Raw genomic sequence first — 19,546 nt, forward strand, 5'->3', positions numbered from 1 at the left:
TCAAGCATTTAAGTCAGTAGTCAGTCAAAGGTGCAAAGGCTTGTTAGAAATTTAATGTTCAACTGAACATTTGAAATATTGGAAGTCTCGTTATATTGAATTCCCCTAACTAAAACTTAGTTAAATTTTTAGGGCTAGAAATCAACATTACTTCTTCCTGAAACTGCAGCTGTTGTCTAGTCTACTCAAAAACAGAAACTCTAATGCCATATGCCTGTTACAGGCATCTTGGAAAAGCTTACAAACTTCTCTGTGTACTGATGTATTTTATGAGTATCTGGGCAAAAGTAAAAAGATAATGCATTCAGTCTCAGCAGACATTTTTATTTTCTAATGACATTTTATTTGATTGGAAAAATGAACATATTTTAATGTTAATAGTGTGAGTATAATTGTGATTAAAAACTCTGATGATCTCTGCATTAGACTTTTCTCTGAAGATTACACAGTTTGATTTTGTTATTGTGGACAGCTATTCTAATCAGCCCTGCATGTCAGCTGCTGGGTTATTTATTTTTGAGATTTTACATTTCTCTTAAATGCAAAGTGAGCTTTGTATTTAGGCAACAACACAAAGCCCTTTGCTTTTCTGTTTTCCAAGGTTTAGAAAGAAAATTCAGGTAAAATATATTTACTCACAAATTAATTTTCATTTTAATAAACTTACTTTGTATAAATAGGACAAAATTCTGTTAGTGAAAGATCTTGAGAAATTTCTATTTGCCATTATCATAGTACAGATGAAATTTCTGTTCATCAGGTTTTTCATTTGCTTGAAGTACAGACTTCCTACTTAGTCTGCAGCATATTTGTGTTGGATAAGGTAAATAAGTTGCTAAGTGTTTATAACATAATCATAACTATATATTAAAATCATCAAATTCCAGGCAGTTGGGTTTCTATAAACAAAAATTAAGTAATTTGGGATATCTTTGTTTCAAATAGAATCTTAAAGTGTGGGTAAAACTGAATAAGATTATCCTATCCTATACTGATGACAACATTTAAGCTGGAAAGCAAAGAAGTTAATTAGAAACACTTTGAGGTCTGGAAAATGTTATGTTTTTTGGTTTTTTTTTCTTTTTTTTTTAAATACAACTGTAATATGAAATGCTCATAACGTATGTTCCTCTTTAGCTTTTATTGTGGTAACACAAGTATGTTGTCTAAAACTGTTCATCACGGTTTTCATATAAACTGAGTGATTACTAGGAGACTTCTTAAGCATAAACCAAAACAATTGATGCATGACCATTGGGAAAAAATGTCTAGATACACAGAAATTACAAGTGTAAGTACATTTTTGTGGGATGTTTTCAGCTGTTGATAAGTTGTAACACGTGCTTTTATTGATCTGTAAACTGGCCTACCCTGACCTTAGATGAAGGCCAATGGTAGCTATTTTTTCAGTATCAAGATGTAACATGTATCCATATATGGTAGTTTGGTTTTGGATAACTATGTTTCTAATATGCTAAGCAGTTTTGGAGGGTTGAGATGAACAAGATGTTGAGGGGAAAAAAAAATTTCCACTGGCTGAAGAACATTGATAGTAAAATGCCCCCTCCTGATGTGGTAATTTGAGAAGTAAAGTAGACTGCTTGATGCTTCCTTCCTATGCCAAGTCTAGAACTCTTCCCTGACTCACAGCTGTGGGTTTCCTTAATGATGGTGATGTCTCAATCCAGAAGCAAACTGAATAATTTCATGGTATACTTGTGGATTAAGACTCCCACACCTGCCACCCATAAATAGGAAAAAAATGGTGAGAAACCCTTCCTTCACTTTTTAATTTCTGGCTTTAAATGTATGTATCATGTAGTTTGCGATTTGAGATAGAAGAGTCACCAGTGTTTCAAGATACACAAGCTACACATACAATTTACATATATATCCTCCTTTCACCAGGTGGGTTGAAGTATCATCTGCTTTAGGTGTCCAGATGAGAGTAAAAGAATAAAAAAGAATAAAAAAACCTAAAAAAAAAAAAAAGCATGACCTAATGTTTTTGTAGTATCATCAGCTTTTAAGGTGACCAGGTATTAGCTCATTTTGGTTTTCTGCCTTATTAGCAAATATATTATCCTCACCCAGGACTATATATGGATAGTGTTCAACAGAAACTCTTTAATTACTATTTACTTTTTAAAATATTTTAATAAGTTTATTTATTATTTTTTTGGAGGTCCTTTTTTTTTCTGCAGGGTGCTCAGCTTCCCTGGAAATCAATAATTTGTTAATTTGGTAAACAGTGAATGAGATATCTTTCTGTTTGACTTTTTAATAAATAATAGGTATGGTTTTTCTCTATTTGGTGTTAAGAACATACTACTCTTAAAGATAATGACTGAAGCCAAGGCTCCACTCCCCTCCAGAGCCTTGGTTTATTGTTCTTTAAATTTATATAGCTATTTATGTTACTCATTCTTAAGGTAATTAGATAGGGACACAGGTTCCCTTTGCAGCAGAGATGTTTAGGTCAACTTCTGACTAATAATGTTCTCTATGTTCAAATTAATACTGAAAGGGTAAATGTTTTCCTCTCCATTTCCCCTCTTAACTGTTTAAACTGAAAACTGTTGTTGACACAAAAGTATACTTACTAAAATTGTTCATAAGCAGATTTGAAATTTAAGTGATGTATTTAACTTTTGTAGAGGAAAAGTTGCAGAGCATTTTTCCATTTTAAGAGCTTGCAAAGATGTGATTTTTTTTGTTTATTTGTTTTCCAGCAGGACTAAATGTTTTGCTGTCTGGTTTGATGACACAGGAAATCCCTTTCAGCTTTGACTTGTAGCTTTTTTATTCTGTCTGATCCATACTTCATTGCAATACATCTTGTTATCTTGATCCAGCATGCTTTTTGCACCAAATTATCAGTACCTGGACAATCGACTTTTGTTGTCTTAGCCAGCTTACAGGAGATCAGTGTCTTAGCTGTGGTTCATGTACTGTTTGAGGCAAAATACCAGACACAGCATATGCAAACTGCAGTTCTTTAGAAGCCCCACAGTGTAAAGAACCAGGTAGAAACATGAGTCTCTCTCCATAACTGCTGCTTGGTTTATCTGAGAACACCAGGTCACTCTGATAAAAAGGTCTGCTTCCATGTGCCATTGATGAATTTACAGTGTTGTCAATGTATTGCATTGGAGAGTAAGATGCAGCTGGCAGCAAATGTCTCTAAGCATGGTCCTTCTCTGCTTTTCCTTCCACCAGTGATAAAAGTTCAAGAGAAAATTCTGGCTATCACTGTAGAAGGATTAAAAAGGGCACAAAGCATATTAGTGGCCACTGATCAGATGCAGCAGTCCACCATGATTTTCTCTCATGTCTAGTGAGCCATTCTAGAACTAATAATCTGCTGTTGGACTACTCAGTCATTGTACCACCTATGTGTCTTCAGTTATCAAAGAGAAATATCTGAATTCTTCATCCCTTTTAAACTCAAAGTGCTGGCATGAAATATTCATTTGTGATTGATGTTTTTTGTCCATCTTTAAATCAAAAGAAATGCTTAAAAGAATGTGTGTCCTTAATTGCACTTTTTAAAAATGATACACAGCCTCTGTCCTGGTAAGTTGGCCACACTTATTACAATATTCATTCAACAGTCCTGGGGTTGTTTTGAAACATCTACAATATCAGACACAGCAGTAATTCCTTAAAAACAAGATGAATTTTGGCAACATATTTTCAGTGACTCTTGCACTTGTGATTCTACTGGGGTAAAAATTGCCATAATTTCCTTAGAAGTACCCCAGCATCAATAAAATGTTCTTTCATCTCAGAATCTATCGCCCTGGACTCTGTGGTATTGCGCAGAGATGGTCATCTGTAACCAGAGCTTTGAGGAAAACAAATTTGGATTTCCTTGCTTGTGTTTGGATTGTTATTTGTTCATACTTCTCTGCCATGCAAAAGATATATTTGTGCTAGATTGTTTGTGTGTTTGTTTCTCTCTCCATAACTTCTTTGATCCTGTAGGAATAAAATTGTCTTTTCATATGTGGGACTGTACTTCTGGTATGGCATTTGCTGTATGTGGAGCCAGAGATGACAAACAAGAAGGCAGTTCATCTTCTATGTCATTAAGATTGATTCTGTTTATGGGTCCAATACTGTATATGGTTACAGTAGTATAATCCTGAAATACTACTCAGAATGATTTTGAATTATTTGAAGATTCTGTAGTTCTCTAATTTTAGAGGGGACTTTTTGATAAGGTTTTTGCATGGCCCAGTGCTCTCTTTTTATTTGGTATTTAAGGGAAAAATTTGTCATCAATGTAAACTAAAACCACCTCGGGCAACTAAAGGCTTGCTTTGTGTTATTTCAGTATTCATTAACTAATCTGTTATTCCTTTTCCCTCCTCCTCATGAGCACTAGCCCTCACTGCCCCCAAAAACCCACTAAGGAAACAAGCACACTACGATAAAATGCTAATAATGGGAATAACTCCAAATAGACCATAAAAGACAGCATTTATAACCTCAATAGAAATGCCAGTCAGCTATTTTTGATGTAAAGCATCTGTATCAAGAAGGAAATGAAGGCAGGCCTGTTTCTCCTTTCAAGTCTCTGAAGTAGTAGGTGGTGTCATTTGTTATACAGTGCTACAAGTCCCATGTTATTGCAATGGTAGCTGCTGACTGCCTTTGTTAGCATACTGAAAAGTTTTATCAGCTGTCTTTAATAAAAGACAATCTATGTGAAGCAAAAGTACAGCAAATGTCTCTTGCTCTCTTACCCTCTGACCATCCTTTTTAAATGCCGGAGAGCAATGCCGCTGATGAAGAATCTTGCAGACTTGCAAAATTCTTGTGACTGTTCCAATAAACCATAGACATTGGGGTGACTGATATAGTAGAAAATTAGGGAGCAGTCTTTCCAAAATCCTGTACACTTCCATATTTGAAATGTAAAGGAGCTGGAATGAACTTTCAGTATTACCTGAAATGGTTTATCAGTTCACATTCTCCATGGATACCTTTGTGTAGAACATTAATGGCCTAGAATTTGTTAGACCTGCAGGAAATCAAAAATAGTGTGCAGAAGTTGGAAATTTCAGTTAAAAGGCATGATGCTTGTTAATTTTATTTGGTTTTTTTTTTTTTTTGCTTGCTCTTGTGAAATTATGTATCAAATTAAAAACATGATGGTAGAAGAGTTTCTTAGCTAGGCATATAGTCTTACATTTATGATGTTCTTGATTAGTCCCATATACACACCATATTTATGAGTATGGAGGAAATGGGGAGGAATTCTGGAAGCCATATGAGACAACTGAGTTATTTCCTGCAGATAAGTTTTGTGAATGCTGTAGAATTAGCCCTGAGCACATTTAAACATGTGTCTTATTTCTATGAGTTTTTCTAGGCTTAAGATATCTTTAGTCCTTATCCACTGTAAGCTTTGTCTAGGTACAAACTTGTGCATAGTTATAATTCAAGTGAGAGGACAGCTCTGTGTCAATAACTTTAAGAAAGCTATTTCATTCATGAACTCTTATTAAACAAAGTAGGATGACTAGAGGGAATGGACATTTCTACTTAATATTTGAAAAAATTCTCTTAAACAATCTGAAGTCTAATAATGAATTAGGTATGGCGGTATTTAGACAGTCATGTGCATGGGAGCTGATTTCCAAACGTTCTTTACTTTAATGACATCAGTTAGCACCCAGAACATCTGCAATTAGGAGTATATTATTTCATTACAAAACAGTATGCAAGACTCACACTTCAAAGGTGGAGCTATGAAAGTATGGCTGCCAGTATGAGTTACTCAGAGCATAGATTACATTTCAGGGACCTACTTTCCCTTCTTTTGAAGAGTATTTAACTAATAAAACTATATAAAACCCAGCTGGTATTTGTTGTTAGTTTGATTCACAGTAGAATGACGTGTCTTACAGAAGGTGGGAAAAAAATCTGTCAGGGTAAGGAAAGAAAAAGTAAATCTAAAAATTACATCTTCAGATTCCTCTTCATTAGCATTGTGATGTTTACAATAAGGAGAGCTGAACTAATTTTGTTTTGCTTAATTTTCAAACTGTAAGCCATTTGTTCTAAAAATTTGATGCATCACAGTTATAAGTTTTTGTGATGTGTGTACTAATACATTAAGAGAAGCAAGAAGAAAGCTGCAAAAGTATGAATATATAGTATGAGAATATAAAGTATTGGAATTATCTGAACAACATTTCCACAAAATTTAGGTTTTGGACACAAGAATTATAGGGACTTTTTTGGAGTGTGATTAAAAATGATAAGAGTAATGAGTTTTACTTTGTAGTGGAGAGGCTTGGAACAAAGGTAAGTCTTCCTCATTGAAATGATTTCCTATTGCCACATCAGTCTGGGAGACCAACTGTAGTATATATTTTATTGGCCTTCTACCTAATCTATCTTGATACAATCATCAAATGCTTTGGGTTGGAAGGAACCTTGAAGATCATCAATTCCAACCTTCCTGCCATGAGCAGGGGCATCTAGACCAGGCTGCTCAGAAACCTGGCCTTGAGCACTCCCACAGCTTCTCTGGGCAACCTGTTCCAGTGTCTAACCACTTTCCTGAAGTTATTGTCACCAGAGAGCTCCTAAAGCATACCAACACACCCTCACAGTAGTCTGAACTTGATATGCCATTCACATTTTGAATATTATTTTGAGCAGAACACTGATGAGTGGTGGCTTGCAGCACTTACCCTCTGAGGGAAAACTATGTGACTTTGAAAGTGAAATGAAAGCTCATTGAAACTTAGGCTGGCCTGAGGGTGAGAACCATAGCGAACTTTGTATGGTATCTTTTTCCCATTTTTCTTTAAAATGCAGAGTACTGCTTTAACAAATGCCTTCACTGTGCTCTCATAAGGATATGAATACCTTTGGTGCTTGCCAAAAAGCAGGTTAGACTCTTCAGCTTCTTAAATGTGCTTTTCTGCCCTTGTAGTATTTGTTAATTCCAGTGACCAGGCATGCTATCATCATGAAGAACCTATTATTTCATAATGGAATAACCTAGAGATGAAAAAAATAAAAACAAGCTAAGAATTTTTTCATAGCTAAACATGAAAAAAAATCTAGTAATGTAAGCTTTTAAATTGATTTGTTACAAAATTTTAACATTTTTATTATTAAAATAGCATTTTCCCACCACTGTTAATTTTATTTGATCATTCATTAAGAAATAATGCCACAACCTGAATCTAAATGATATCCTAGAACCCCTGAACATCCTTAGAATCTGAGAGCAGGCTGTATTTTCTACCAGTTACAATTAAGACAAAGAGAAGAAAGGGATAAGTTCCAATTATTATTGTGTTAATTATCCCCAATGATTATAAACTCTTTATTGGCAAGGGGTTTGATTAGAATTAAATTCTTGTTGCTAATTCACTCTTGGATTACTTTAGTTTTCTCTTGGAACCTGTGTTATGCCAACATTACCACATTTAAAGCTTTTTGAGTTCTGTGTTCTCTCATTAAAGAGAGAAGTCTTACGTCTGTAGGCACTAGAGCTTGACCTGTTTAAAGCACAATCTATGCAGCAGCTGTTCAGAAACCTTTTCTTGTTATCTGTATTTGCTTAAATTACTAAATTGCTTCCATGAAAAATCAGCAAACATAAGGGAGTAATTTAAGTGGAAGAAGATTGTCTAAAAAGAAAAATTGAAAATATTTCTAATCTTCCTCCTTCATTTTTTTTATTGGTACCAGTATCCAGCTGCCCTAATGAATCTTGGAGCTATTCTCCACCTGAATGGCAAACTGAAAGAGGCTGAAGAAAACTACCTCCTTGCTCTTCAACTTAAACCTGACGATGTCATCACCCAGTCCAATCTTCGCAAATTGTGGAATATCATGGAGAAACAAGGTTTGAAAACATCCAAAACATGATGATAAAAACTCGGAACTTCCTTTCCTTAAAATGATTGAACCCAAGAAGTTGAATTTCCACACAGTCGTCAGGTCAGAGAACTTGCTGGATTTGACTGCAAGGATCAGAGGTCCTAATTGCTGCTAGGAGAAGCTATTCTGCTAGAGAAATAGGAAAAGGGAGACTTTGAGGGATTCATGAAGAACTTGTTATATAACAAATATGTTTGGAACAATGGCAGGTGAGAGAAGTTGTTTCGGTGTATTTGATAAATAATTGCAAATCCCATATTGCTTACTTTTGGGTGGGTACTTGAAATGTATACTGTCATAGAAATATTAAGGCAAAATCACACAGTATACACTAAGCTATGTGGGAGTTAAAGTGGTAATAGTAGGTCAAAGTATTTTGCTGATACTATAACTTATTAAAATGTGTACTAAATCAAATGTGTTTGCAGTTTGTCTTAATGCTGCTGTATCTCACTTTTGAACCACTTGCTAGCCAGTTTCACAGCTTATATGGCCTATTTTTTTCAAACCTGTCACATGATGACAGCAATGCAAGTTGTTTACTGAGAATATGCCTGTTACTTCAACTTGTTAACTAATAGTGCAGTTTTCTTGAGATACACAGTCAAATTTCTGTGAAGTAGACAGAATGACCAAGGAGCTGTCTGTATTCTACACCAGATGTAGTATGTAGGCTGGTAAAAAAAGACCAGAGGTGTGATTCAGTAATACAAGCAAGAGGGATGTTGGCCCTGATACCAAATCAATGTGGTGAGACTGTCATCTTAGAAAAATATAATTGGTATTATAGAATAATGTGTTTGACTCTCTTTACTTTGCTATCAGATAAGTCCAACTTTAAATTGGACTCTGCATATTATATTTTTGCAATTACTAACTAAAATGGGATTTGAAAATATTGGTGGGTAGGCTAAAATGTGACTTCATGAGCAACTCAGAGAAAAGGGAATGTTATGCATTGATGAGGCTAGCAAATAACTAAAGGGACTCGATTTGATCATGCTTAAAATAGTGTAGATTAAGAGGAATCAGTAATGGTGGTTGCCAGTTACTTTTCATACTGTTGATGTTTTAAACAAACCTATTCAGATTCTAACCAAATATTAGCATTCTGTTTGTATTCTGACACATGCTAGCAGCAGAGCTGTCAAATATCTAAATATGCTTTAGGTGAGGTTCAATTTATTTGTGTTTCAGAATGATTTAGCCTCATTACTGTTTTAGTCTTCAGATTTTAAATGTAAAAATAATTTATTTTAAATTGAAATATATGAAGCTTTAGTAATTCTTTTTTCCTGGCCATTTGTTAACTGCTTGCTTTCTTTGGAATAAGTATTATTGCTTGTAAGAAAATTTACTCTTTCATTTAATAGCCCTTTGGTATCTGCTTCAGTATTCCTTTCATAATGATAGATAAAATGTTAAAGTGTTAGAGCACCTTGAACTGAAGCTTCTTCAGGATCTTCTGTTAAAAATTCTTTATTACTGAAAAGGGGTTTGGGTTTTTTGTTTATGTATTCCTTTTTAACTGTTCAGCACCATTCCAACAAAAATGTAAAGAACACCTTGCTGTATTTATTTATTTATTACTTGACTGCAGCAATGTTACCTGCCATTAACACAACAGTCTCCAAGTATTGCTATTTACTTTATTTGGTTTTACTTGCATTTGTTTGTGGTTAGTATATGTACCAAATGGGAAAGGGAACACTTGAGATATATTCTACCTTCCTGGTCATTCTACCCTTACACTTGGATTTTAAATCTGTATTGAAATAGACTCAAAGTCAGTATAGTAGAAAAATTGTAGTTATGTGTATTTCCTTTTCTTTCCTCTTGCTCACTAAAATACAATCAGTTGCTAAGTTTACATCTGGCCCACCAGAAGGTCCAGAGGGGCAAGATTGTTTCGTTTTATGGAGTGTGTCAAGTTTCTCTCAAATAATGTTCTTGCTGGAAAAGCAAAATTGAAGGATCAAAAGTTGAATTTCTGCTTGATCATTGAAACCAATGTTAGAATACAATGGTAGCTTGAACTTATTCTCCTGCTTTACTGACTTTCTGGGAAAAGATATAGAAATAGATAGTAACTGTAACTGAGCTTGGTATAGAACTGTGGTATCCTGCAGCTTTATTTGCTCAACAGCCATCAAACTTTGATGGCCTCTTGGTCTTAACCATTCACCAGGTTATTTGTCTCCTTCAATGCGTACTTATTCTTGTTTGGTAATTGTTATTCATTGCACAAAAGGGGGAAGAGGGGAGCACTCGTGTGATATGGTGTCATGCTTACTTACATTGATGACTGGTTTTGTTAGTTTCTTTAAAAAAAAAAAAAACAAACAACAAAAGAAATGGAAGAGAAAAAGAAAAAAGGACTACCATAAATTTACCAAGAATGTCCCTGAATACATTTTTTTAATATAAGTCTGGGCTTGATAACTTTCTTCTTTTGGGATAAATTTAAAACATGTTTAAAATATGTCTCTCTGCTCAGGGATTTGTGGTGGAATATTGCAGACAGTGCTAAAAAAAAAAGAGCACAAGACAAGTTTACTAAATTAAAATTTTATTTTTGAAAAACTGTTATTTGTATAAATTATCAGATTTGTAGGCTTTCCTTTTTGTAGAAATAATTGTTTATGTGCCAGATAAAAGAATTTCAATTTTGTTTTCAATAATAAAGCATTGATAACTAATACCCTGTGTATTCATTTGTGTTACTGTAACAGCACTTTGTTTTTTAGTTGTTCTAATTTAATGAGTAATCGTGATTAATTTATGTATGGGAGAACTGTATAGTGTAAGCAAAATACAGCCTGTCACATTTCGCTTTCTTCTATACTCTGTTGCAATTAGACTTCAGTGAATATTTTCAAAAGGTTCCCTGAAAGCATTTTTTAATATTAATACTCACTTAATCTAGCCAAAGGGATGTGATAATTATCATATTTGATTATTGTTTCTAAACTCTGTAGGAATAAATGCTGATTAATATATTTACAAAATACTTTTATATTGCCATGATGTCAGTAAAAACATTGCTAAAATGTAATTGGTTACAAAAGCTGAAGAGAATATTTTGCCTACATATGAGGTCTTTTGCATTTATGAAGTCACCTTTTTCTCATGCAACCGTGTCGTATGATGAGTTTCAAATCTTCTGCCTTCCTGTACAGAGGTGTTATGAATCAACATGATTCTTTTGCCTTTTGGCTGTCTTTTAATCTTCTGTGGACAGAGTCTTCTTAGCTCAGTGCAGTGCTGATATTCTTATATCTTCCTAGTTCTGTTGCATTCAGGTCCTGAGCATTGAAAGGCTTGCTCTATGATTGAAAAATGTGCGTGGGCATGAGCAGAGCAGTCGTTTGGTCACTGACTTGCAAATTCACCCGTCATGCCTGAGTTTTATTGAAGGTCACGCCTCACCTTCAGGCATTCCTGGCCCGAGGAGGTGTTGATAAATAGCAGATGATGAAGACAGAGTATGCAAAGAATCATCTGAGCTGTGTCCCTTGTTTCTTGTGGAAAAGAGTCTAAGAATGGGCTTGATCTCCTGCTCTGGCACCTTAGCCCTGAACCCTTCTGTGTGACATCCCGTTCTGTCTGCCTTGTGATCTGCTTCCAGTAGTTCTGTTATTCCAAGAATCACACTTTCAGGCAACAGATACTTGCTACATCTCCATTTCTGATGAAGGCACATGACAGCTCTCCAGTGATATTTTAGTCCTACTTTCACAGGCCCATCTGAACTTGCTCTCGCTAGCTGGTATGGATGGCTGTATCACTCCTGGGATTTCAGCTGGGATAAAGGTAAGGCACTGAATTATTCTGTGTAAGTATACAGCTCATGTGGAGCTGGCTTGGCACTCTGTTGTAAGCATTCCCATAGCAGTTCTGCCTGACAGAGGTGGATGCAGGTAGCATGGGAGAAACACTGGTTCCATTTCACATCTGGTAACAGGCACCAGTAGCTGACTTACAATCAGATAGGCTCCTTTAGGTAAACTGATCTTGCAATTGGAAAAGTCCCTGCTTTGTTTCACACAAATACTGAGCATTTAATCTCCCTGAGATTCAGCAGTGTGATTGAAAGAATATGGTTAGAGGAAAAGAATACATCTGATGTTGTGAGTGGCTGTTATGAGGGAGGCAGGGAGCAGAGGCAGATATTTTGGGGGAAATTAGTAAACCATTAGAGGGACAGACTTTATTCCAAGAGCAAAGAAGGAGCCCTGAGATTGAGTTATTCTAGGATAAACTATGGAAAAGCATATGCATCAGTGATTTTTTCTTAAATGCCACAAAACAAAACCCCAAATCTATACAGACTTATAAAAAGTTGTAAGTTCTTCTGTTATAATAATAAATTGAAACCAAACATTGCCAACAGGAAAAGCTGGCCTTGGAACATAGTCTTACAAAGTTCAGGACATAAAAAAATATTCCCCGTTGTGCGGGTTTTGCCTGGGATAGAGTTAATTTTCTTCCCAGTAGCTAGAATGGTGCTGTGTTTCAGATTTGAGCTGGAAAATGTCACAAGGATGTCACAGGGATGTTTTAACTATTGCTGAGCAGTGCTCACACCGTGTCAAGGCCTTTTGTGCCTCTCACACCACCCCACCAGGGAGGGGGCTGGGAGTGCACAAGGAGCTGGGAGGGGACACAGGCAGGACAGCTGACCATGGGGATATTCCTGACCATATGGTTTCATGCTCAGCAATAAACCTGGGGTGGAGTTTGGCAGGGGGCAGCTGTTGCTTGGGAACCATCTGGGTATCAGTTGTTTGGTGGTGAGCAATTGTTTTTCACTTGTATCACTTGTGTTTCTTGGGCTTTATTTTTCTCATGTTTGTGTAATATTCTATTATTATTATTATCATTATTATTATTATCATTATTACTGTTATTTTTTTTTCAGGTATTAAATTTATTTAAATTTTAATTACTAAGTCTTTCCTAAATCAACCTATGATCTTTCTTACTTTTATTGTTCCCATTTTCTCCTCCATCCCACCAGGAAAGAGTGAGTGAGCTCTGAGCATTGTTAACTTAGTTGCTGGCAGGGGTCAAACCATGACACCCGAGCAAGACTGAATGCCTGACTCAAGTTATGCCACTTGATTGGAAGACATTTAAAGTTGTACTTTTATTCACATTTCAAGTCAATGTTTCTCCCTTCTCTTAAATAAATTCTTTATCTTCTTTACCCTGTGGTTGTGCATTCACTTTAGTGGTACCACAGTTGTAGAGCTGGACAGCTTTGAAGGGTGCGTATGAGGAAGCATTTCAGAAGGGCAAAAACACCACAGTGCACCTTCTATAAAGGTTTAAGATTAAATAGATTAAATAATCCACTCTTGCTGTACACTCAAATTATTTTGTGTATAGTTTAAGTAACAAAACCTAGTTTTACTTACTAAAGTTATTGAGATTAAAGGTATTTCTGTGTAAGGCTAGAAATTAAATTGTTTATACATGCAAATTTCTATCTGTTTATGTTTATTTAACCACAGATTTATGTGTTAAAAACAGCAGAGATTTCCTTTTGAAGAAACAAGTGTGGAAGCCACGTTGTGAGAAGTCATGGGGTTTTCTTCATTTGATAGAGCTGTATATGAGCTTGTCTTTCCTTTCCTTGGTCCTTTAGCTGATGACATTCTACTCCTACATGAATATTTTTGGTTTTTCTCTCATGCAGAGTTTCAATAGTTTAAGTTACAGGTTCTGTTTACAGCTAGGTAGAAATGGAGCTGTGATGGCTAAACTTGAGCTCAGTTTTTATTTCAGTAATTATTTAACCCAGGTGAACATATTTTTCAACCCAATATACAGTAGTTTTCTGCAACAGGTAATCCTGGAAAGCAGTGATTGTTTAAGAGTCTGTTGGTTTTTAAGATTTTTTTTTTTCCTCCTGTCAGCAAATAATTTTTTTATCCTCTTCTGGAAAAATATTTTTTTTCCAGTTTTCTTAAAACAGATGTTTCTGCATGCCCAGTATTTTTTTTTTTTATTATTACAATGAGAAATTTGCTTTTCATAGAATTGATTTCTTTATTATTTAGTCATGTTTGTTGCAACCACAACCATAAGTTTCTCACAGTAACTGAGTGTATAATTCAGTGTATTGTTCCTTATATTAAATCAATTCCCTCTTCTGGTGTGTACTGCAAAGCCAATCATTGCCAAAGTGATTCATTTCTGCACACCCACAATTTCTGGAATATAGCATTGTTTTTCCTGTCATGATAGAGAACGTTTTGATATGACAGAGTGAAGATGTAAGATGGTAGAATAGGATTCTTATTTTTTCTTTTCAATTATCATAATTTCATAGCCTTTCTGTCCTTTTCCTTAATGAAAGAATTAACAATGATTTTTTTTTTAAAACTAAACATACAATTAATAGCAATAGAGCTCAATGAATGGCGCTTCTGCCTTAAAATTAATGGATAGAGTGTGGTGGCTCTGTTATTAAAATCTATTATTTTAATTACAATTCCTCCCTCCAAAATGCCATTTCTCTATGAAGAAATGAAGATCATGATTTTGGAAAGATAAGGAATCCTCCGCAAATAGGATTACTAAGATTTGTGAACTCAAATTTGTTGCTCAAATACTTTTTATACTGATCAATGTAATAATATTTACTGGAGTTCTGTTGTGCTTTGGTGTTTGCTTACCTTGTTTTTTTTAATCATTATTTCATTTTTAACCTCCAATTTATAAATTAAGGTATAAGATTTTCAAATTTTTTGAAAAATTACTTATTAGAGGTGTCATCAAACAGATCATCTTTCCAATGTTTGTCTTCTTCTAAGGGGAGATTAGGAATAAGAATAAGGAAGGAGAAATTTTGTGGTTGTATTTAGTTACTTTTCTAGTTTTGTTCCCATATAAATAAATAATTAGCTATACAAAACCCTCAGAGTTCCACAGAAAACTGATGCATGTATCTGGGCCCAAGTAACCCCAAGTGAAGATAAGGAAACATATCTCACTTCTCCCTGGAAGAGGCATAAAATTATGAAGCAGGATCTTCACTCTGTGATCATGCCAGCTACAGCTTGTAGCTATACATTACATTACATTTACCATAATTTTGCTAATTCTGAAATTAGGTGAGCCTATCTGAGTCTCAAGATCAAGTCTGTTTCTGAAATACAACAACATAGACTAAATGGTGGTCGTCTCTGGAATACCTAGAATATAATACACAAAGTCTTAAAAATGGCTACTGGTAAGAATTACATCAGAAAATTTTCTTTTTCCTGCATCTTTTCAACTGTTGCAGCCTTCTGGCACACAGAGTAGGGAGATGTGGTGTGTGTGGGTGTGCTTGGGTTCTCTGATTGCCTTAGCTGATAGCTTGTTGCATGTTTGTGAAGAGTAGATCTCTAAGCAGGGAATACTTAGAAAGATTACACAGAGACTGCAAATTACTTTCATAATTTCTAATGTAAATACCTCTAGAAAGTCAGCAAGTGTTCATTGACCATAGGGAGAAGCTGAGCTGGGAAAAGCAGGTTGGACCTTCATAGTTCCTCAAGGAATGGCCAGGAAGTGAGACAGGACAGAGAAGCTGACCATCATGCATGGATTTCACTCATCTTAATAAAAAGTATAATAGGAAAGGACCACCTATACTGATTATATGATTTCTTTTTTTTTTTTTTTTTTTTTTTTTTTTTTTTTTTTTTTAGAGAGGTCGATTCTGAGCAACCTCCTTAGGCCTGAGGTATACAAAATACAAAACTATAACAAAAGGATTTTTTTCTTTAAATCAAGCATTATTACCTTGCAAAGCTATGCAGTAGCTCAGACATGTTGCTGAACTTACTGTACTCATTTGCTAGAGGGTTCAAAAATATGTTCTCTGTTGCTTTGGGTTTTTTCTACCTTCAAAATTATAAAGTAGCCATAACAACTCACTAACATCTGAAGAAAAAGCACGGAGGAAATACCAACTGATATTTGGGCTCCTAGAAATTTCTGTTGAAAGGGACTACATGGCTACATTTTTGTGCAAATCCCAAATTGACTTACTCATCTTGACTGTTCCCTGCTTAGACTGTCAGGAAGTGACAAGATGAAGCGATCATCTTTCTAACTTCCTTAACCTTAATCTTTCCATAACCACACTCCTACCACTGGCTCTTGTCCCTACTTGCCCTGCTATATTCATTGCAGACAGTACTGTCCTGAGAGCAGTGATTTGTTCCTTCCACATGGCTGTAAAGTGCTGTAGTGGGACTGTCTATATAAAAGTAATTAGTTTTTCTGCTTCTTTCAAGGGACTATAAGTAAAAATAACAGGGTAAACAAATCTAACTTTTATATATGTTACTTCATTGCAGGATTAATAGTGTTTTAATATGCACCTCTGGTTTTACCTCTTAAATGACAAGGAAAGACAGTAATACCTAAAACATAAAATTACCTCAAACATTTCAGATCAGAGAGATTCATAAAGCTGTAAAAATGATAGATTAACTTATTCTGAATAAACAGCATCACTTGGTGTTGGATTTCTACTTTTAATTCAACATTCAAATTATATAAGCATACTCCCTACGTCGTAAGACGAATTGTACAGGTTCCAACCATCTGTTGAATTAGGCATTGATGATTACTAAGAACATGTGGAGCAGACCCAGTACAAGGGGGATGATAAGTCTGTGCATATGCCCAGGCCCTTGGAGCCTACTTGATTCACAAGGTTGGATACCCAATTAGAAGTGCTGAAGGGTGGGTTTTTTTGGGTTTGTTTTTTTTTTTTTGGTGGAGTGTCGGTCACTGCAAAGTTCAATGGCAACGATTTGCTCCAATCCTTCTGTATTAGATACAGTATATCCTATGTCTGAAACACTGAAATGCTGGAAAAGGTCCAGGTAGATACATCTTTTGAATAAATGCTTTAATATGTTGGCACTTTTCTAGCAGTAATTTCTCCTGACAGACATTTCTGTCTTGGTGGTACTTTGAAACTGGGAGAGGGCAATAAACCTCTTAAAGAGAGAATTTTGATTGCTAACAAAATCCTAAGAGAACAAGATATAGCCAGTATATGTGACAAACTTGAAAAAAATAAACATACTATTTCAAACAGGAAACTTCTCTGAGGGCCTGCTCCCAAATAACAGAAATTGTTGCTGCACAGTTTCTGCTGATTTTTAGACAACATGCTGCTGTTTCTCACTTACTTGGCTTGTAAGAAAGAAATTATTTCCCAGTTGAAGATAATAATGGTTTTGTCACTGACTTAAGTGGCTAAAATTTCACTGTAGAAAACTGTTTGTGACAAGGACTTACTAACATTTTTGTGCTGGTTCTGCTGATTATTTTTCTGATCTCCTAGCATGGTAAAAATTACTCTAACAGAACTTTACTCAGGAACAGAGAGATGAAGTGGTCTTTACAAAGGAAACCATTCAGGTACACTGTGTTTGTGTGCTGGAGCTTACTGCCTCACTCAGGCAATGTGAAGCTATGTTATTTAAGAGCATTAAGACAGAAGCTGCTTTAAAGTATCAGTGCTGGAGCAGAGGAAGGCTGGACAAAATAATTGAGTTGTTTTACTGCACAGGGTGACATTATTGAATTATAACAAGGATGCTTTGCAAAAGAAATTTATTTTATGTTTGGGAAAATAAAATTTATTGAAAGATATATTCCCTTTAAATGCTGGGAGAGCTTCTGTTGTTAAGGCAACTGGAGTAATCAACTGAGAACTAATTTACATTTCAGTTTGTCAAGTGCACATTTATAATTCAGTGCTGTACTGAATTAATGGTAAAGCCTGATAAGAAGTTGATCTGTTATTCCTGTATATAACCCCGTCTCCTCCCATTCTGCAAAAACTATTAGTTTTTAGTTGCTTTCAGTATAACTTCTCTTATGATGGGCTTTATATGCACTTCACAGTCCACTGAGCAATGTTTGAAAATTGATTAAAAACTGTAATGATTGTACCAGGAACATAATCATGATTGATAGGATGAAGCCAAGTAATCACAGGGAAGAGGAGGATTCTCAGACTGAAACTTACTTCTGCTCTAGCAAAATGTAATTGAAACAAAAACTGTGTTTTCTGAAAGTTAGATGAGTTCTTTTACTGATGTTTTTAACACACAAAGAGAAATTTCAAATACACAAATACATCACCCCTAATAAATCCCAAGCCTCTTGAAATTCTGTGAATTTCTACAACCTCAAGTTCATATAAAAAAAGGAGGTTCTAGCTGGTGTAAACCAAATAATCTAGTTCTAAATATGCTATCTCATAAGGATCATGGTAAAATGCATCCTCAATCCCTGTTACATGTTGCTTTTGTATGTAAAGTTCAGTTATAGTAACTCTAGTATATTCATGAGGTCTGTCTTTTATCACAGACCTCATGAACAACCTTTTCCTCTGAAATGCTTTTATGTTGTTAACTTTTGGTGCAAAAATGTATTCCTCACTTTATTTACGAAAAAAATCCAAAAATAATGGATATAAGACTAATGGATGTCTTTTTCTGTCCTAATTTCATTTTTTGTCAGTGACTGGGTTCTCATGCTTAGTTCTTTTCTGCCTGTATTGTCACAGCTGTGATTTATTGCATGATCACTTGATTTTTCTAAAAGCATCATTCTGTTCCTGAATTTTATAGTAGCCCCACCTCTTGAATAGGTTCAGGTTTGTTCATTTTCTGCCACAGTGCTGCTCATTCAGCTGGCAAATTCCAGTTATACAGCATAAGGCAAAGCAAAAAAATTTTCACCTCAATTGAAAGACTTAGCTGAAGCAGTAAACTTGCTTTTTAAAACTTAATGAGTCATGTGGCTTATTAGCAGGGGTACTCTTTTGAATTTAAAAGGGAATATTTTAATCTTACCTAATGTTAATTTTTAATATTGGTTTTGTATTGATGAACTCTACCTTTTCAAAGAACTCTTAGAAGGGTTAATTGTTGTTGTATGTGTAGATTTACCTCTCAGCTTCTCAGGTTTGCCTTTAAATGGTTGTGGCTATTACAAGACATTTTCCAGCTGAGGTTCAGTCACTGTCAACAGTCACTGGCTAATTTAATTTAATTAAGAAACAATGCAAGAAACTGAATTCAAGGCTAGTCACCTCACACTTGATGTGTCTAAACATTTTCTTTTCAGGGATGCTTACTTTATGTCAGCTGATCTACAGTAACTTGTGTAATATCCATGCTGAAAGCAAAAATCTACTTTTTGTTGAAGTACAAGTTAACATGACTGGAAGTAATACGGCTGAATCTTAGGCTGAACTACAATTATATTTGAGGGTGTTAACAAAGAAAATTGACAAGTTCATTTTGTTAAAGCTGTTTCTCTAATTGTACCAATTGATGTCTTTCATGCTTACAGCACATGAATGAGGACAATTATTCCATCTGAGGAGCCAAAATTATTTGATCTATTGATAGGCCCTTAATGTAATCTATCGCAACACTCAATTAAGTGAACTCAATGAAGTTTGATCTCAATTGAGATCAAATAGGACAAGCAGTGGTGTGTCTGGGAAAGTCACAAGCCTAGCAGAACACTGAGTGAAATACACAGATCATTTGAAACTGGTCAGAGAAAAGCTAGAGCATCCTAATATGATCAATCAATA

At 35.1% G+C, this 19,546-nt stretch overlaps 1 protein-coding gene across 1 annotated transcript in view; it reads left to right on the forward strand.

Annotated features, from left to right (window-relative positions):
- Positions 1-10,613, forward strand: part of TMTC2 (transmembrane O-mannosyltransferase targeting cadherins 2) — a 235,404-nt gene extending 224,791 nt beyond the window's left edge. Inside the window, exon 12 of the mRNA XM_021528041.3 lies at positions 7,723-10,613. Coding sequence (XP_021383716.1) covers positions 7,723-7,902 — 180 coding nt within the window. The 3' untranslated portion in view covers positions 7,903-10,613. The remainder of the gene's footprint in view (positions 1-7,722) is intronic.
- Positions 10,614-19,546: the final 8,933 nt, after the last annotated feature.

The sequence above is a fragment of the Lonchura striata genome, chromosome 5 (genome assembly GCF_046129695.1).
Source record: "Lonchura striata isolate bLonStr1 chromosome 5, bLonStr1.mat, whole genome shotgun sequence".
Taxonomy (NCBI): Eukaryota; Metazoa; Chordata; class Aves; order Passeriformes; family Estrildidae; genus Lonchura; species Lonchura striata.